The 21,124-nt window shown below is 48.6% G+C and overlaps 1 protein-coding gene across 2 annotated transcripts in view; it reads right to left on the bottom strand.

Moving 5' to 3' along the window:
• Nucleotides 1-270: 270 nt before the first annotated feature.
• wdr54 (WD repeat domain 54) overlaps nucleotides 271-21,124 on the bottom strand; it is a 47,130-nt gene continuing 26,276 nt past the window's right edge. For both annotated transcript variants that reach the window (XM_055630311.1, XM_055630310.1), the window contains exons 4-11: nucleotides 20,920-20,982; nucleotides 16,778-16,844; nucleotides 14,556-14,609; nucleotides 13,245-13,372; nucleotides 12,026-12,126; nucleotides 8,859-9,021; nucleotides 3,346-3,420; nucleotides 271-1,115 (exon numbers count right to left, since the gene is read on the bottom strand). In XM_055630311.1, the coding sequence (XP_055486286.1) occupies nucleotides 984-1,115; nucleotides 3,346-3,420; nucleotides 8,859-9,021; nucleotides 12,026-12,126; nucleotides 13,245-13,372; nucleotides 14,556-14,609; nucleotides 16,778-16,844; nucleotides 20,920-20,982 (783 nt within the window). In that variant the 3' untranslated portion in view covers nucleotides 271-983. The remainder of the gene's footprint in view (nucleotides 1,116-3,345; nucleotides 3,421-8,858; nucleotides 9,022-12,025; nucleotides 12,127-13,244; nucleotides 13,373-14,555; nucleotides 14,610-16,777; nucleotides 16,845-20,919; nucleotides 20,983-21,124) is intronic.

Raw genomic sequence — 21,124 nt, forward strand, 5'->3', positions numbered from 1 at the left:
CGAAATTTCATTCAAACTTGTTTGAATGACAATAAAGGAAATTCAATTCAATCTATGTACATATGCACACACTGAACTTTGTTTACATATTCTGTTGTGCTGCTGCAAGTAAGAATGTCATTGTTCTATCTGGGACAATTGACAATAAAACACTCTTGACTTGACCCCAGCACCTACAGCCTTGTTCACAAGGTAACCTCCACCTAGCTGTAACATTTGGTGTTGAAAGAAAAGGTGGATTTTACATGCAAAGGTAAATGTTTCACACAATCTGCAGACTTAATACAGATTACTTTTATTAAAGCAGAACGTCACACGTAATGTTATATTGCCAGCTGAATAATTAAAACAGCCTTCTCTTCCTAAATAGCATCCAAACATCTTGAAACAAACTCAATTTGCAAAGGTTAACGAACACTGAACATGGGAGATGTAGTGTAACACAGACTGACACTGAACATGGGAGATGTATTGTAAGACTGATGAACTAATTAACGGGCAGTTTGTTGTCGAAGTCCTGTTGATCAAGGGGAAACATTTTTCACTGTTCTGAGAGAGGGTTGCGATGACCACTGGAAGCAAGGACAGAAGTGTGTGTGTGTGTGTGTGTGTGTGTGTGTGTGTGTGTGTGTGTGCGTGCGTGTGTGTGTGTGTGTTTTTGTGTGTGTGTGTGTGCGTGCGTGCGTGCGTGCGTGTGTGTGCGTGTGCGTGCGGCCAGCTTTAGTGAAAGCACCATTTGTTTAGATTCCCAGACAGTGGTGGGTGCGGGGCGACAGACGAGCCGGTGGTGGGTGCTCTGTGTGGCACAGCCTGGAGCTGCCCAAGGGCGGTGTGGACACAGAGAGAATCAGTGGGCACAAAGACCAGGCCGCCTTTGCAGATACAGAGCTGCCCACTGGGCCCAGTGGAGGGGCAGAGCTGTTGTCAGGCTGTGTGCTCTGGGTCAGCGGGCGTTAGGGGCAACCTGTACCCGGCACCCTCACCTACACCTGGACAAAACGGATGATCTCACTCAGGTCGTATCCGCTCACCGCAAACGAGCTGCCTTCAGGGTCACAGAACCTGGCGCCACACATCAGGATGTCCGTCACACACTCTGTGTGCAGATGTTCCATCTGTCAAACGGTAGGTGTCACACTCTGCCATGCAACACACTGCCCCCTCCCCGCACACTGCCACCCTCACCCCTTCACACTGCCCCCTCATACTGTCCCCTCCCCCGCTCCTCCCCCCCCGCACACTGCCCCCCCTCACACCGTCCCCCCTCCCCCACACACTGACACCCCCCTCACACCGTCCCCTCCCCCCCCTCACACACCCGTCCACCCTTCCCCCGCCCCTCCCCCGCACACCGTCACCCCTTCCCCCACACACTGACCCCCTCACACCGTCACCGTCCCCGCCCCCCCTTCACACGCCCCTCTCCCTCCCCCACACTGTCCCCTCCCCACACACATCGTCCCCTCCCCCCCACACACCTCCCCTGCACACTGACCCCCCCCTCACCCTCCTCCCACACACACTACCCCCTCACACCGTCCCCCTCCCCCCACACACTCCCCCTCACACCGTCCCCTTCCCCGCCCCTCTCCCCACCCACTACCCCCCTCACTGCTCCCCTCCCCCACACACTGCCCCACCCACACCCCCCATCCCCACACACTCCCCCTGACACCGTCCCCCTTCCCCGCCCCTCTCACTGCCCCCTGCAACGTCCCCTCCCCCACACTGTTGTTGTGACTGTTCCCTCACAACCCCTCCACCACTCACCACACCCTCACTGCTCCCCTCATCTCCATATGCATCTTCTGACAGCCTTCCTCACTGTCTGCAACTCCTAATATAAACTTAGCAAAGATCCCATAACATGTGCAAAACCAACACTGGAACTCACCACCAACCTCCAGCCTGAATATCTCCCTTCCACCATAACCCTATGCCTTGTATGAATAAGATGCCATCAGGCCCTGGGGACGTATCCACCTTAATGTTTCTGGAGAGCCTCAGCATCACCTCTTTCTCCATCTCAACCTTGTCAAGCATATTAGTGTTCTCCACATTGATCTCACTGCCCACCAAGTGTTTCTCTATGTGAATACTGATGCAAAATACTCAGTTAGTACCTCACCTCCATCCTCTTACTACAAGCATAGAAACCCTCATAGACTCATGGAGTGATACAGTGTGAAAACAGGCATTCACCCCAACTTGCCCACACCAGCCAACAATGTTCAAGAAGGAACTGCAGATGCTGGAAAATCGAAGGTAGAAAAAAGTGCTGGAGAAACTCAGCGGTTGCGGCAGCATCAATGGAGCGAAGGAAATAAGCCTATTTCCTTCGCTCCATTGATGCTGCCGAACCCGCTGAGTTTCTCCAGCACTTTTGTCTACCGGCCAACAATGTCTTAACTACACTAGTCCCACCTGCCTGCAGACCTGCCCTATCCATGTACCTATCTCACTGTTCCTTAAATGTTGGGATAAACCCTGCCTCAACTACCTCCTCTGACAGCTTGTTCCATACACCCACCACCCTTTGTATGAAAAGGTTACCCTTCAGATTCCTGTTAAATAATTTCCCCTTCACCTTGAACCTACGTCCTCTGGTCTTTGACCCAATTCAACTCTTCACTCAAAATTCTATCCAACTCTCTATATAACTCTACCCGACGCTCAATTTTCTACTCAACTCTCTAGTTAGTTCTCTACTCAACTCTCTGCCGAATGAAGGGTCTCCACTGAACTCTACTTAGTTCTCTACTCAACTCTATGCCCAACTCTATGCCCACCTGTCTGACCAATGCTCTGCCCAATTCTCTACCAAATGTCTGCCCAACTTGCCACTCAACTTTCAACCCAACTCACTATCCAACTCTCAACTCTTTACCCAACTTTCAACTTCAACCAACTCTCAACTATCTAGCCAACAAAGCGTCTCTACTCAACTCTCTATTTAATTCTCTGCTCAACCCTCTGCCCAGCTCTCAACTCTCCACCCAACTCTCAACCCAACCCTCAACTCTACCAAACTAACAACTCTCTACCGAACTCTCAACTCTATACCCAATTCTCTACTTCATTTTCTAAACTCTCTGCTCAACTCTCTACCCCTCTAGGCAATAAGACTGATTAACAGACTGTGTCCCCTCCCCAAATATCGTTCACAAACACATTCAACCTCGTCCATACTTTGACAGCTCGGCACCTGTCAAAGTAAAGCCACTGGTCGGAATGTCTGTTTTTATTCTATTGTAAATTTTAGGCCTACTTTTTGTTTTTAGACATGGTAATTTTAATCTTGTTTTAAAGCTCTATGTATTTATCCTTTTATTTAAATTAACTCACCTCAATGCCGTTGGTCTCTGGGCTGCGGGACAGGATCCACACGCTGACGAAGGAATCCTCAGCTGCCGACACCAGCTGTGGAGGGAGGGCAGTCACGTCCCTGGGAGCAGCTGAGGCCCCAAGCAACACGGCACACACGCACGCACGCACACATACACACACATTCACACACATGGGCGGATATCCGGGGGGGGGGGGGGGGGGGGGTAACGTGCCCCCTCATGTTTTGAGAGGTGGGGAACAACTACTCCCATGTATTTCTTGTGATCGAGGCTCTCGATGCTGAAGCCCTTGCCAGTCAATGGTAGATCCCGTGGCCGATTTTAAGCCTCGCCGGGTGATGAAAGGCCCGTGAACGGGCCAAATCAAGCCTCATGATTCGGGGCGAAAGAGGCTGCTGTGGCTGGAGCTCCCGAATGTCGGTCATCAACCAGGGACCTGTGAGCTCCCGATGTTACCATCCGCAGGCCCCGCAGCCAAAGCCTTCGAAGTCGAGTCGCAGCCGCAACGCCACCACAGCTTCCAAAGTCAGCCAGCTTCGTGATGGTACGTCCAGACTGCGACCGGACCCCTCAAGGTCGGAGGCCGCCAGCTTCTAGATGTTAGGCCTCAGCGCAAATATATATCTATTTTAATTTAAACCACACTTGGTCTTCTTTCACTGTCTCTCAAGTCTTCCCCAGGCCCCAGGATCGTTACAGTAAGATGTGTGTAAGATGTGTGTAAGATGTCAAGAGTCAAGTCAAGAGAGTTTTATTGTCATGTGTCCCAATAGACAATAGACAATAGGTGCAGGAGTAGGCCATTCGGCCCTTCGAGCCAGCACCGCCATTCAATGTGATCATGGCTGTTCATCCCCAATCAGTACCCCGTTCCTGCCATCGCCCCTGACTACGCTATTTTTAAGAGACCTATCTAGCTCCCTCTTGAAAGCATCCAGAGAACCGGCCTCCACCGCGCTCTGAGGCCAAGAGAAGGACAATTCAATTCTTACTTACTGCAGCACAACAGAAGATGTAAACATAATACAAAATGGAAGATAATAGTTTGGTGTGTCTATAGACCATATATACACACAATATATAAACAGATATAGTGCAATAATAATAATAGATTGTTATTGTTCAGAGCTCATTTGATGATGTGTTTAATAGCCTGATGGCTGTGGGGAAGTGTCTCTTCCTGAACCTGGACGTGTGTGACCAGGATGGTGTGGGCGGTTATGCTGTTTGTGCCTTGTTGACTGCGATAGATCCCTTTGCTGGTGGGGAGGTCAGAGCCGGTGATAGACTGGGAGGGGGGGGGCTGGGGGGGAGTGGTGGAGCCGGTGATGGACTGGGTGTGTGTGGGTGGTGGTGTGTGTGTGTGTGTGTGTGTGTGTGTGTGGTGGTGTGTGTGTGTGTGTGTGTGTGTGTGTGTGTGTGTGTGTGTGTGTGTGTGTGTGTGTGTGTGTGTGTGTGTGTGTGTGTGTGTGTGTGTGTGTTTTAATTGTTAGTTTCATGCACACTTGACATCGGGCCGCCAGGAAATTGTGTCCCCCTCCATGTCTCTCCATGGAGAGGGTCAGAACTGGACCTAGGGTTGAGATTTTTGATTGGAGAAAGGCTAACTTTGATGCGATGCAAGATGATTTAAAAGGAGTGAACTGGGACATTTTGTTTTATGGGAAAGATGTAGAAGAGAAATGGAGGACATTTAAAGGGGAAATTTTAAGAGTACAGAATCTTTATGTTCCTGTTCGGTTGAAAGGAAACAGTAAAAATTGGAAAGAGCCCTGGTTTTCAAGGGAAATTGGACATCTTGTTCGGAAAAAGAGGGAGATCTACAATAATTATAGGCAGCATGAAGTAAATGAGGTGCTTGAGGAGTATAAGGAATGTAAAAAGAATCTTAAGAAAGAAATTAGAAAAGCTAAAAGAAGATATGAGGTTGCTTTGGCAAGTAAGGTGAAAGTAAATCCAAAGGGTTTCTACAGCTATATTAATAGCAAAAGGATAACGAGGGATAAAATTGGTCCATTGGAGAGACAGAGTGGACAGCTATCTGCAGAGCCAAAAGAGATGGGAGAGATATTGAACAATTTTTTTTCTTCGGTATTCACCAAGGAGAGGGATATTGAATTATGTGAGGTAAGGGAAACTAGTAGAGTAGCTATGGATACTATGAGGTTCAAAGTAAAAGAAGTACTGACACTTTTGAAAAATATAAAAGTGGATAAGTCTCCCGGTCCTGACAGGATATTCCCTAGGACATTGAGGGAAGTTAGTGTAGAAATAGCCGGGGCTATGACAGAAATATTTCAAATGTCATTAGAAACGGGAATAGTCCCCGAGGATTGGCGTACTGCGCATGTTGTTCCATTGTTTAAAAAGGGTTCTAAGAGTAAACCTAGCAATTATAGACCTGTTAGTTTGACTTCAGTGGTGGGCAAATTAATGGAAAAGATACTTAGAGATAATATATATAAGCATCTAGATAAACAGGGTATGATTAGGACCAGTCAACATGGATTTGTGCCTGGAAGATCATGTTTGACTAATCTTCTTGAATTTTTTGAAGAGGTTACTAGGGAAATTGACGAGGGTAAAGCAGTGGATGTTGTCTATATGGACTTTAGTAAGGCCTTTGACAAGGTTCCTCATGGAAGGTTGGTTAAGAAGGTTCAACTGTTGGGTATAAATGCAGGAATAGCAAGGTGACTAGTGGGGTGCCTCAGGGATCTGTGTTGGGTCCTTTGTTGTTTGTCATGTACATCAATGATCTGGATGAAGGTGTGGTAAATTGGATTAGTAAGTATGCAGATGATACCAAGATAGGGGGTGTTGTGGATAATGAAGAGGATTTCCAAAGTCTACAGAGTGATTTAGGCCATTTGGAAAAATGGGCTGAAAGATGGCAGATGGAGTTTAATGCTGATAAATGTGAGGTGCTACACCTTGGCAGAACAAATCAAAATAGGACGTACATGGTAAATGGTAGGGAATTGAAGAATACAGTTGAACAGAGGGATCTGGGTATAACCGTGCATAGTTCCTTGAAGGTGGAATCTCATATAGATAGGGTGGTAAAGAAAGCTTTTGGTATGTTAGCCTTTATAAATCAGAGCATTGAGTATAGAAGCTGGGATGTAATGTTAAAATTGTACAAGGCATTGGTGAGACCAAATCTGGAGTATGGTGTACAATTTTGGTCACCCAATTATAGGAAGGATGTCAACAAAATAGAGAGAGTACAGAGGAGATTTACTAGAATGTTGCCTGGGTTTCAACAACTAAGTTACAGAGATAGGTTGAATAAGTTAGGTCTTTATTCTCTGGAGCGCAGAAGGTTAAGGGGGGACCTGATAGAGGTCTTTAAAATGATGAGAGGGATAGACAGAGTTGATGTGGACAAGCTTTTCCCTGTGAGAATAGGGAAGATTCAAACAAGAGGACATGACTTCTGAATTAAGGGACAGAAGTTTAGGGGTAATATGAGGGGGAACTTCTTTACTCAGAGAGTGGTAGCGGTGTGGAATGAGCTTCCAGTGGAAGTGGTGGAGGCAGGTTCATTGGTATCATTTAAAAATAAATTGGATAGGCATATGGATGAGAAGGGAATGGAGGGTTATGGTATAAGTGCAGGCAGGTGGGACTAAGGGGAAAAAAAAATTGTTCGGCACGGATTTGTAGGGCCAAGATGGCCTGTTTCCGTGCTGTAATTGTTATATGGTTATATGGTTAAAAGGGATTTCCGCCCATGCCCACGCGCACACAAACGCACACACACGCCCACACACACAGCCTACGGAGTCAGACAGCACCGACATAGAGGTCAAGGGCAGCATGGGGGTGAGGAGGGGGGGGGGGGGGAAGCGCGGGGTTGGGGCAGAGATAGGGGGTGGGGACAGAAGGGGGGGTAGAGTGGTAGAGTTGGTGCTTCACAACACCAGAGACCTGGGTTCAATCCTGACTACGGGTGCTCTCTGTGCAGAATTTGCACGTTCTCCCAGTGATCTGCGTGGGTTTCCTCTGGGTTCTCCGGTTTTCTCCCACACACCAAAGACAATAGACAATAGGTGCAGGAGTAGGCCATTCGGCCCTTCAAGCCAGCACCGCCATTCACTGCGCTCATGGATGATCATCCCCAATCAGTACCCCATTCCTGCCTTCTCACCATATCCCCTGACTCCACTATCTTTAAGAGCTCTATATAATTCTTGAAAGGATCCAGAGAATTGGCCTCCACTGCCTTCTGAGGCAGAGTATTCCACAGATTCACAACCCTCTGTGTGAACGTTTTTCCTCATCTCCGTTCTAAATGGCTTATCCCTTATTCTTAAACTGTGGCCCCTCGTTCTGGACTCCCCCAACATCGGGAACATGTTTCCAACCTCTAGCGTGTCCCAACCCTTAATAATCATATATGTTTCAATAATAACCCCTCTCATCCTTCTAAATTCCTTAGTATACAAGCCCAGCCACTCCATTCTATCAACATATGCATGCTCATCGCATCCTCCTCACAGTTCACACTGCCACTCATCTTTGTGTCATCTGCAAATTTGCTAATGTTACTTTTAATCCCTTCATCTAAATCATTAATGTATATTGTACATAGCTGCAGTCCCAGTACCGAGCCTTTGCGGTACCCCACTAGTCACTGCCTGAAAGGGACCTGTTAATCCCTACTCGTTGTTTCCTGTCTGCCAACCAATTTTCTATCCATGTCAGTACCCATCCCCCAATACCATGTGCTCCAATTTTGCCCACTAATCTCCTATGTAGGACCTTATCAAATGCTTTCTGAAACTCCAGATACACTACATCCACTGGCTCTCCCTTGTCCATTTTCCTAGTTATATCCTCAAAAAATTCCAGAAGATTAGTCAAGCATAATTTTCCCTTCATAAATCCATGCTGTCTCGGACCGATCCTGTTACTGCTATCCAAATGTGCGGCTATTTCATCTTTTATAATTGACTCCAGCATCTTCCCCACCACCGATCTCAGGCTAACTGGTCTACAATTCCCTGTTTTCTCTCCCCCGCCTTTCTTAAACACTGGGTTCTTAAACATTAGCTACCCTCCAATCCACAGGAACAGATCTTGAATCTATAGAACATCGGAAAATGATCACCAATGCATCCATGATTTCTAGAGCCACTTCCTTAATTACCTTAGGTTGCAGATCACTAGTCCCAGGGAATTTATCAGCCTTCAGTCCCATCAGGTCATGTGAATTAGGCAGGAAACTAGGAGTTGAAAGCATGAGCTTTCACGTCCACCTGCACGGCTCCACTCTCTGCGTAGCACAGGTTTGTAGGTTAATTGGCTTGGTATACTTGTAAATTGTCCCTAGTGTGTAGGATAGTGTCAGTGTCGCTGGTTGGTGAGGACTCGGACTGAGTGAGGGGTGGGGTGAGTGGGGAGGGGGATGGAGGTGAGGGGGGATGAGGATGGGCGTGCGTGGGGCGGGGTATGGCGGTGGGGTGAGTGGGGGGTGTTGGTGGGAGGGGGCAGATTGTCCGGTACCTTGCCTGTGGCGGGGGCGATGTCCAGGCTGCTGATCCAGCGGGCGTGAGCTTTCACCTCCACCTGCATGGCTCCACTCTCTGCGTCGTACACCTGGATCTCTCCGTTCCCGTATCCCCCCACAATCACCCCGGCCCACATCCGCACCGAGCTGCAGCTCACCCTGGGGGCAATGGGCATGTTAGTGGGCCCCGGTCACCCACAACCCTGCCCACACCCACCCCCACACACCCCACCCCACACCCCACACCCCACCCATCCCCCCACACCTAGCCCCACACACCCACCCCCCACACCTCCCCCCACACCCATCCCCACCCCCCCCCCTCCACAGCTACCACCATACCCACGCCCAACCCCACATACACCTAACCACCCCCCCCCCCCCCCCCCCCCCCACCCCACACCCACACCCACCTCATCCTGGGGGCAATGGGCATGTTAGTGGGCCCCGGACACCCACAACCCTGCCCACACCCCCCCCCCCACACACCCACCCCCACACCCCACCCATCCCCCCCACACACCCACCCCTCCACACCTACCCACACCTATCCCACCCCCCCCACCCGCACAGCTACCACCATACCCACACCCAACCCCCCCCACACCCACCTCATCCTGGGGGCAATGGGCATGTTAGTGGGCACCCCACACCCCAGACGCCAACACCCCCGATACCAACACCCACTCACCCTCCACCCTGGGGACAGTGGCGCTGACCCTGAGGCCAGTGGTCAGGGTGCGGCAGCCACACCACATGGGCACGGGGCAATGGGCACCAGGGACTGGGCAGCAGCTCAGCCCCGTCAATCACTCACTGACCTCCACCCTCACTCTGCCTGAAGCGAGTGAGCTTATCATCATTGTAGAGCTTCACCACTGACACAAACACACGCGTGTCCATTACACGTGGGTGCCCGTTACACATGTGTGCCTGTCACACATGTGTGCCCATTACACATGTGTGCCTGTCACATGTGTGCCCATTATACATGTGCCCATTACACGTGTGTGCATGTGAAGCGATGCACAATGGTCAAGATTGTTTCATCGTCATATGTACCGGCAATGGAACAATAAAACTCTTCCTTGCTGCAGCTTATCACAATAACACATCAATATAATAAAGAAAGTAATAAATTAGGATGGCACAGCGGGTAGAACCGCTACCTCACAGTGCCAGACCTCGGGTGCTCGCTGTACGGAGTTTGCACATTCTCCCTGTGCAGGTTCTCTCTGGGTGCTCTGGTCTCATCCCACATCCCAAAGACGTGCAGGTTTGTAGGTTAGTCAGCCTCTGGCTGGTGAATATCTAAGCTTCCAAAGGATGTGTTGGAACAATGTACAGTATCTACATTTAACGGGTTGATGGGAAAGGTTCAGGTCACATCCATGAGCCCCAGAAAGTGGCAACACAAGTGGATGATGGCAAAGAATGCTAATGGTATTCTGGCCTGCATTGGTCAGCATAAACAAGAGTCATGAAGTCACGATACAGCTTTATGGGACTTTGGTCAGGCCGCATGTGGAGTATTGCGTGCAGTTCTGGTTGCTCCCATAACAGGAAGGATGTAGAGGCTTTGGAGAGGCTGCAGAGGAGGTTTACCAGAATGCTGTCTGGATTAGAGAGTTTCAGATACAGGCACAAGTTGGACAGACTTGGATTGTTCTCTCTTGAATGCCAGAGATTGCACGGAGACCTCAGCAAATTAAATAAAATGATGACAGTGTAGACCGACAGAACCTTCTTCCCAGGATGGAAATGTCAACTACTAAAGAGCAGAACTTTAAGGTGAGAGGGGGAAGTTTAAAGCAGTAGTTATTTTTATACAGAGGGTGGCGGGACCTGGAACGTGCTGGAACGGGATGGTGGTGGAGGTTGATATAATCACAGAATTTAAAAGACATTTGGATAGGCAATGGAAGTGTAGAGAATGGAGGGATATGGATCATGTGCTGGCTGATGAGTTGGTCCAGGCATCATGTTCAGCACTGACATCGTGGGCAGAATGACCTGTTCCGGTGCTATGCTGTTGCAGGCACGTGAATGGGATTAGTGTGGACAGGTACAGTGGTCGGCATGGGCAAGGAGGACTGTGGCTCTAGGATTCTTGACTGGTTTTGTAGTGTGGTGGGTATTTCAGCTAAGCCAGAAACTGTGAGCAGTGATGCACAGGTGAGTGGTTTAGAATCCCACCATGATGGCCAGCAAGTTACATCCGTCAGTGAGAGCGGTCCTGAACTACTGTCTACTTCACTGGAGACCCTGGGACTATCTTTAATCTTTACTGGACATTACCTTGCACTAAACATTATTCCCGTTAGCCTGTATCTGTACACTGTGGACGGCTCAATTGTAATCATGTATTGTCTTTCTGCATCAATAGGACGTGGGGAGTGGGGTAGTGTGGGTGGGGATGTGAGTGTGGGTGGGGGTGTGGGGGTGCGTGGGAGTTCGATGTGGGTGTGGGGTGGGGTGTGGTAGTGGGGGGGTGTGGTAGTGGAGGGGTGTGGATGTGGGTGGGGTGTGGGGGTGTGGGGTAGTGTGGGTGTGGGGGTGTGTGTGTGTGTGTGTGTGTGGGGGTGTGTGTGGGTGTGTGTGGGTGTGTGTGGGTGTGTGTGTGTGTGTGGGGGTGTGTGTGGGTGTGTGCAGTTGTGTGAGTGTGTGTGGGGGTGTTTCAGAATGTGTGTGCAGGTGCATGCGGGTGTGTGTGCGGGTGAGTGCGGTTGTGTGGGTCAGTGGGTTTGTATGGGTGTGTGGGGGTGTGTGCGTGGGGGTGGGTGGGGGGGTGTAGGGGTGGGTGGATTGTGGGTGGGGGTGGGAGTGGGGATGTGGGTGTGGCAGTGAGTGGGGGTACAGTGTTGGTGGGGGAAGGGGGGCATGTGGTGTGTGGGGGGGGTGGGAGTGGGGATAGGGGTGTGGGTGGGGGTGTATGGGCAGGAGTGGGAGTGGGTGGGTGTGGGGGATGTGGATAGGTGTGTGGGTGTGGATGGAGTGTGGGTGAGGGGGTGGTGTGGGTTTGGTGTATGCATGGGGGGTGGGAGTGTTGTTTTGGGGAGTGGGGGTGGGTGGGTGTTGGTGGGGATGTGGGTGGGTGGGTGGCATGAGGATTTTCCCAGCACCAGGTACCATCAACAACAGTGATCTTTCTGCCAACACTCACCCATACGATGGAATCTTGTGCAGCAGTTTGAAGTCGTCACCTGATTTCCAGACACACAGCAGCCCAGAATCATCAGCTGTCACCAGGTCAGCTCCACAATGCTGTAGGTTGACATCAGTGTTGGTCATCGTACACAGTCCCAACACCCCCTGGAATCACACTGCACACAAACAATGCCCCCCCCCCCCCACCCCTATAAACCTGGACCCTCTCTGACACATGGACCACACTGTGAGCATGGGTGCCAAAACCAGTGCCCCACAAGGCTGCCTTCTCTCACCCTTACTCTAGTCCCTCTACACTCACCTAATACTAATTCTCACCCCATCTACAAGTCTGCAGATGACAGCTGGGACATGTTGGCCAGTGTGGGCAAGGTGGGCCGAAGGGCCCGTTTCCACTCTATATCACTGTGACTGTGATGAGACCATCGTGATGGGCTGGGTTATGAAAAATGATGAGACGGAGTACAGGACAGAGGGAGAGTTTAGTTACACGGTGCCAGTGTAATGTCAGCAAGATGAAGGAGCAAGTTACTGACTTCATGAAGTGTGGTGGAGTATGTGCCCCAGTCAGCATTGATGAAACATCACCTATCCATGTTCTCCACAGATGCTGCCTGACCCGCTGAGTTACTCCAGCACTTTGTGTCTATTTTTTTATAACCAAGGACCACAAATCTCTCTCCTGCCCACCAGATTCAGGGCTGGATGGTGATTACGGATACTGTCTGTACGGATTTTGTACGTCCTCCCCATGACTGCGTGGGTTTTCTCTGAGATCCTTAGTTTCCTACCACACTCCAAAGACTTACAGGTTTGTCGGTTAACAGACAAACTGGTTTGTTGGTTTGGTATAATTGTAAAATTGTCCCTAGTGTGTGTAGGATTGTGTTAGTGTGTGGGGATCGCTGGCCGGCATGGACACAGTCGGCTGAAGGGCCTGTTTCTGTGCTGTATCTCTAAAGTAAAATAAACTAAACCTCTTCCCTGCTGTTTCAGAACGGACCTCTCACATGCTGGGGATAAATTCCTGATCTTCCAATCTACCTTGTTAGCCCATTGCACTTTGTTATCTGCACTTTCTCCAGGTGTAACACTACATTCTGCACTCCTGTTTACATGACCTGATGTACTCATGGATGGTTTGCTGTTGCTTGACAGCACACAACACAAATCTCAGTTGGGCAATGACAGGCCCATACGGACAGCCCAGTTACCTTCTCCCCAGCGCAGTCACTGGCAATCTCAGTGATGGGGTCTCTGTGTTCCTCCAGTACTTCACACACCGTGATGTTGGTCCCTTTAGCAGGGATATTGAAGACCAGGATGGAACCCGTGGAGGAGCCTGGAACGAGAGACATGGGCAGGTCAGTGATGGAGACGTGAGCAGCAACTACTGCAACTGACAGCCACTGAACAGGGAAACCCACATCAAACGCAACAAAGGCCCACGGCACATTTGCCCCAACTACCTTCCCCGGCAGCTCGGTCCATTCACACTCCACCCACTGTGTGGAAACACTGCCCCTCAGTTTCCCATTAAATCTTTCTTCCCTCACCTCAAACCAATGTCTTCTGGTTCTTGATTCCCCTACTCTGAGTAAAAGACTCTGTGGGTTCACCCTATCCATTCCTCCCATGATCTTATACACCCCTAAAAGATCTCCCTTATTCTCCTGCACTCTAAGGAATAAAGATCTGCTCTGCCCAAGACCACTAGAAATTAGAGAGTTGTAGATGTAGCCCAGCCCATCACACACACCACACTCCCCACTATTGTAGATGTAGCCCAGTCCATCACACACCACTCTCCCCATTATTGTAGATGTAGCCCAGTCCATCACACACGCCACATTCCCCACTATTGTAGATGTAGCCCAGTCCATCACACACACCAAACTCCACACCAATGTAGATGTAGCTTAGTCCATCACATAGACCACACTCCCCACCATTGTAGATGTAGTCCAGTCCATCACATAGACCACACTCCCCACCATTGACTCCATCCACACTTCACTCTGCAGTCAACATAATCAAGGACTACTTACTCCCAAGCCATTCCCACCTCCCCTCTCCCATCACACAGAAGACACAAAAGTTAGTAAGTACATCCCACCAGATTCAGGAGCAGCATCTTCCTCGCTGTTATTAGACTACTAAATGGTCCTCTCATAGCAGGGGTGTTGTCCTGATCTTCTCTCTTTCACTTTATTGTCACATGTACCAAGGTAGAATGAAAAGCTTTTGTTGCCTGCTAACCAAACAGTGGAAAGACAATACATCTTCCAACTTACCTCACTGTGGATCTTACACTTCTTTTTATCTGCATGCTCTTTGTTGCACAAAGACCAACACTATATTCTGCACTCTGGTATTTTTCTCTATGCACTACCAGTTGTATGTGTGTAAGGTTGTTTGTCCTCATGTACAGTTTGATTTGACGTGATGCTACACAAACACAGTGGTACAGGTACCAATAATAAACTAACCCATACAACCCATGTAAATCTGATAACAGTACGTACCCACAGTGATGTAGTGGCCTCCTGTTGCTGCAATCCCTCGGGCAAAGACCGCTTCTGTGGGCAGATAGATTCTCCATTAGAACCAGGACCACTGGCCCACCATCCTGTCCCCACTGATACAAAGCCAACAACACCATATCTCAGTCCACACTCACTGTCAGAGCTGAGAACAGTAAGAAGGTGAAATAAAGTAAGAAGAAGGCTTTCTACGTTATTGTCAACCAACCAGGTTGGTTGGTTGTAATTCCCCAACAGTCCACTGATATAAAACACACCACCCTGGCCACGCTCCCACCCACAGGAGCCTGAGAAACGTAACCTCCAGGCTCAAGAACAGCTTCTTCCCAGCAACCAGCAGCCTCTTGAACACTGCACAACACTAACCTCAGCAACTATGATCTACGGACTGCGTCTTTGGTTGTAGACAATAGACAATAGACAATAGGTGCAGGAGATGGCCATTTGGCCCTTCAAGCCAGCACCGCCATTCAATGTGATCATGGCTGATCATCCCCAATCAGTACCCCGTCCCTGCCTTCTCCCCATATCCCCTGATTCCGCTATTTTTAAGAGCCCTATCTAGCTTTCTCTTGAAAGCATCCAGAGAACCTGCCTCCACCGCCCTCTGAGGCAGAGAATTCCACAGACTCACAACTCTCTGTGTTGAAAAAGTGTTTCCTCGTCTCCGTTCTAAATGGCTTATTCCTTATTCTTAAACTGTGGCCACTGGTTCTGGACTCCCCCAACAGCGGGAACATGTTTCCTGCCTCTAGCGTATCCAAGCCCTTAACAATCTTAGGTACTACAGCCTGGTTCAATGTACTACAGCCTTGTTCAGTAACTTGACCCATGAACGAAGAATATTACAGAGTGGTGGACACTGACCGGTCTATCACAGTCCTGACCTCATCCCCACCATCGAAGGTCCATCACAGGTATTGACCTCCCCACCATTGAAGATCCATCACAGTCCTGACCACCCTACCTTCAAAGGTCCATCACATGTACAGACCACCCCCACCATCGACGGTCCATCACATGTACAGACCACCCCCACCATCAAAGGTCCATCACAGGCCCATCATCGAAGGGATCTACAGGAGACACTGCCTCATACAGGCAGCCAGTATCATTAGATACTGGCTGCCTTTATATACCCACACCATTAGAAGATACCCACACCAATGATCCTATAGCGAAGCAAAATAGACCACTGCTTCTAAATGCAATGGGCTGACGTGTACTACGCAACAGAGCGGAACGTGGGCCTTTTTTTCATCCATTTCAGTAACCCGACCCGACCCGACTCACAGCGTAATCAATGTTGCGGGGGAACAGTTTGTGTTAATAAATTATAATTCTGAAAATGAGGAGATTTTTTACCAAATAACTTTTATTTTCACGAAGATGTTTCCGTAACCGGCTTCCGTCTCTGCACTAGTATCTTTGCTCCGCCATGGGATCTTTGGTGCGGAGACGGAAGCCGGGTACGGAAATGGGGCCGAAAATTACCCATGAATCTGCCCATGACCATACTACGCCTTTTTCGTCGAGTGATCTATCTTGCTTGCTATAGGATCTTTGGCCCACACCACCCTGACCACACTCTCATCTCGCTGCTACCATCGGGAAGAAGGTGCAGGAGCCTGAAAACCGTGACCTCCAGGTTCAAGAACAGCGTATTCCCAGCAACCATCAGGCTGTTGCACCACCCTGCACAACACTAACCTCAACCCTACCCCAGTTTCTCCTCCTCCTCCACCCACTCATCTCCCCTCCCCCACCCCACATGTGTCCCCTCCCGCCTTCCCACCCATATCCCTCCCTCTGGCCTTACATCTAACTCCTCTCCTTATCTAGCACCTTTTGTCTCCTGTTCACCTTGTTCTTGGTTTTTGGTTCTTGGTTTCTTGGTCCTCCAAAATATTTCAAATGGAATTTAAACTGGAGGTGGTGAAGGGAGGGATTAAGCCAGAAAGGGTTATTGGGAAGAAAGAGCTACTTTGCCTTTAGTTGCATCTGGTTGGGTATTGCAAACCTCTTGCCTTTACCACTTGATGGCACCTTTCCTGCAGCAGGGTGACCAAAACTGAACACAAAGCTACAAGTGAGGTAAGAACGAGAGGGATGGTTGCCATGACTTCCATGACCACTGGTTGTAAACCCTCTCTGGCCATGAGCAGAGCTGAGAGCAAACATGAGCTGAGGTCACCCATTGTTACCTGTCTGTGCTTCCGGGGTGTCCATTGCGTGCCAGTACACCATGATGGAGCCGTCCGGTTCATACATCTGGAAAGACACACAGCTGTGAGGTGCTGGCAACATTCACACCCACTTTACAACAATTATCCATCTCTCACAGCCCCATTCCATCCCAAACACACCACTCCATTGTAACCACTTTACTGAGAGCATCTATCACAGATGCAGCACCTTCTCAGCGCACATAGAAATATAGAAAATAGGTGCAGGAGTAGGCCATTTGGCCCTTCCAGCCAGCACCGCCATTCAATATGATCATGGCTGATCAGATAAAATCAGTATCCCTTTCCTGCTTTTCCCCCATATCCCTTGATTCTGTTAGCCCTAAGATCTAAATATAACTCTCTCTTGAAAACATCCAGATTATACCTGGAAGATATGAGACTCCTCCTTGTAGGCAAATCAGACCACTTCCAAAAGACGTGATCTGCATTTATCGACTTACTACAAGAATAAGGTGCATCAGTACTGCATAAAATAAATGGTGTCAGGATCTGGTAAGGGGGGGAGGAAAAACACGGTTGGTATATCCCTTTTGCGTGGTTTTCATAATAGAGCTTTTGTGTTTTTTTCTTCTTCTTTCTATCTTTTCTATGGTCTATTTCTTAACTCTTTTCCCTAACTAATGTTTTTTTTTTAATTGATCACTCTTTTACACTAACACAACTTTCTCTCACTTTCTCTACTCTCTTTATTTCTATCTTTTCTTAAAGCTTAAAAAATGAAGGGATACAATAAATGTAATAAGATATATCTGGCTTGTACTACTGTAATTTACTGTACTTCTAATAAATAAAAATATTTAGAAAAAAAAAAGAAAAAAAGAAAACATCCAGTGAATATAAGATTGTTAAGGGTTTGGACACGTTAGAGGCAGGAAACATGTTCCCGATGTTGGGGGAAGTCCAGAACTAGGGCCCACAGTTTAAGAATAAGGGTTTAGAACGGAGATAAGGAAAACCGTATTCACACAGAGAGTGGTGAGTCTGTGGAATTCTCTGCCTCAGAAGGCAGTGGAGGCCGGTTCTCTGGATACTTTCATGAGAGAGTTAAATAGAGTTTTTAAAGATAGTGGAGTCAGGGGATATGGGGACAAGGCAGAAACTGGGATGCGGATGAACCGCCATGATCACATCAAATGGCAGTGCTGGCTCAAAGGGCCAAATGGCCTACTCCTGCGCCTATAATTGACCTCTATTGCCTTCTGTGGCAGAGAATTCTAATGAGAGTCAATGATCAGGGGCAATGGACTAAAGTAACAGTGGGGACAAGACTAAAGCTGGAAGCCAGAATAGTCTCAAAAATGGCGGGAACTTCACGTTCCTTGGCGTCAATATTATCAACAATCTGTCGTGGACCAACCACGTTGATGCGATGGCCAAGGCACCAATGCATCTACTTCCCGAGGAGACGGAGGAAGTTCAGCATGTGTCGAGCGATTCTTACACACTCTACGGGTGCACCATAAAAAGCACACTGTTGCGATTCATCGCAGCTTGGTTTGGGAACAGCTCTGCCCAAGACCACAAGCAATTGCAGGGTTGTGGATGTAGCCCAGTCCATCACAAGGACCACACTCCCCACCATTGTAGGTGTAGCCCAGTCCATCACACACACACTCCCCACCATTGTACATGTAGCCCAGTCCATCACACACACACTCCCCCACCATTGTAGCTGTAGCCCAGTCCATCACACACACTCCCCACCATTGTAGATGTAGCCCAGTCCATCACACACACACTCCCCACCATTGTAGATGTAGTCCAGTCCATCACACACACACTCCCCACCATTGTAGATGTAGCCCAGTCCATCACATAGTCCACACTCCCCAACAGTGTGGATGTAGCCCAGTCCATCACACACACACTCCCCAACATCGACTCCATCTACACATCTCGGAAAAGCAGCCAACATAATCAAAGACTTGTCCAACCCCAGTCATTCCATCTTCTCCCAACTTGTCCAACCCCAGTCATTCCATCTTCTCCCCGCCATTCAATATGATCATGGCTGATCGTCCCCAATCAATAACCCGTGCCTGCCTTCTCCCCATATCCCTTGATTCCACTAGCCCGGAGAGCTCTATCTAACTCTCTCTTAAATCCATCCAGTGATTTGGCCTCCATTGCCCTCTGGCAGGGAATTCCATAAATTCACAACTCTCTGGGTGAAAACGTTTTTTCTCATCTCAGTCTTAAATGGCCTCCTCTTTATTCTTAGACTGTGGCCCCGGGTTCTGGACTCGCCCAACATTTTTCCTGCATCTAGCTTGTCCAGTCCTTTTATCATTTTATATGTTTCTATAAGATCTCCCCCTCATCCTTCTAAACTCCAGTGAATACAAGCCTAGTCTTTTCAATCTTTCCTCATATGACAGTCCTGCCATCCCAGGGATCAATCTCGTAAACCTACGCTGTACTGCCTCAATCACAAGGATGTCCTTCCTCAAATTAGGATACCAAAACTGGACACAATACTCCAGATGTGGTCTCACCAGAGCCCTATATAACTGCAGAAGAACCTCTTTACTCTTATACTGAAATCGTCTTGTTATGAAGGCCAACATTCCATTAGCTTTCTTCACTGTCTGCTGTACCTGCATGCCAACTTTCAGTGACTGGTGTACAAGGATGCCCAGGTCTCACTGCACGTCCCCTTGCCTAACCTAACCCTATTGAGATAATAATCTGCCCCCTTGTTTTAGCCACCAAAGTGGATAACCTCACATTTATCTATATTATACTGCATCTGCCACGCATCTGTCCACTCACTCAACCTGTCCAGGTCACCCTGCAACCTCCTAACATCCTCTTCACAATTCACACTGCCACCCAGCTTTGTGTCATCTGCAAACTTGCTAGTGTTGCTCCTAATTCCCACTTCCAAATCATTAATATATATGGTAAATAGTTGTGGCTACAACACCGAGCCTTGCGGCACTCCACTCACCACTGCCTGCCATTCTGAAAGGAACCCGTTCATTCCTACTCTTTGTTTCCTGTCTGCCAACAGGAATCCATGTCAACACCGTACCCCCAATACCATGTGCTCTAATTTTAGTCACCAGTCTCCCGTGTGGGACCTTATCAAAGGCTTTCTGAAAGTCTAGATACACTACATCCACTGGCTCCCCTTCATCCATTTTACTTGTCATAGCCTCAAAAAATTCCAGATTAGTCAAGCATGATTTTCCTTTCATAAATCCATGCTGACTTGGACTAATCCTTTTACTGCTATCCAAATGCCTCATTATTACCTCTTTAGAATTGACTCCAACATCTTTCCCATCACTGATGTCAGGCTAACTGGTCTTTAAATCCCCGTTTTCTCTCTTGCTCCTTTCTTGAAAAGTGGGATAACGTTAGCTATCCTCCAATCCACAGGAACTGATCCTGAATCAATCGAACATTGGAAAATAATCACCAATGCGTCCACTATTTCTAGAGCCACCTCCCTGAGGACCCTGGGATGCAGACCATCAGGTCCAGGGGATTTATCATCCTTCAGTCCCATTACCATCCAATACTATTTCTCGCCTAATCACATTTTCTTTCAGTTCCTCTACCCCCTTAGATCCTCTGTTCTCCAGTACATCTGGGAGATTGTTTGTCTTCCTTAGTGAAGACAGATCCGAAGTACCTATTCAACTCCTCTGCCATTTCCTTGGTGCCCATAATAATTTCACCCGGGTCTGCCTTCAAGGGACCCACATTTGACTTTGCTACTCTTTTTCCCTTAACATATCTAAAGAAGCTTTTATTGTTCTTCCTTATATTCCTGGCCAGCTTCCCCTCGTACTTCATCTTTTCAGCCCGTATTGCCCGTTTGATTTCCTTCTGTTGTCCTATGAAAGTTTCCCAATTCTCTGGCTTCCCAAATCCTCTGGTCCTAAATGGCCTTATTTCACTCCACACAAACGGCACGTTCCACAACACACACACGTCTCATGGTCACAATTGTACATGAAGGGGTGATTTGTGAACATTCTCACTGTGGTTACACATGAATTAGCAGCATTTGTCACTGGCCCTTGGGCTGCAGCATGAACAGATTCCCCAGTCAGTGGGTTGGTGAGCTGGCACCCTGACCACCATACCTGGATGCCTTTCTGCGATGCCAACACCAGGAGAGTTCGAGAGGGCAGCACGCACCACGATGCCTGGGGAAAGGCAGAAAGTGTTGATCAGCAATCGTCATTCCGCACAACACACAGTGAGTCAAGAGCAAAGTGTTTTACACACACATACACATATATATATATATAAACACACACACATATAAACACACACACATACGCACAC

Source organism: Leucoraja erinacea, unplaced genomic scaffold, assembly GCF_028641065.1.
Source record: "Leucoraja erinacea ecotype New England unplaced genomic scaffold, Leri_hhj_1 Leri_313S, whole genome shotgun sequence".
In the NCBI taxonomy this organism is placed as follows: domain Eukaryota; kingdom Metazoa; phylum Chordata; class Chondrichthyes; order Rajiformes; family Rajidae; genus Leucoraja; species Leucoraja erinaceus.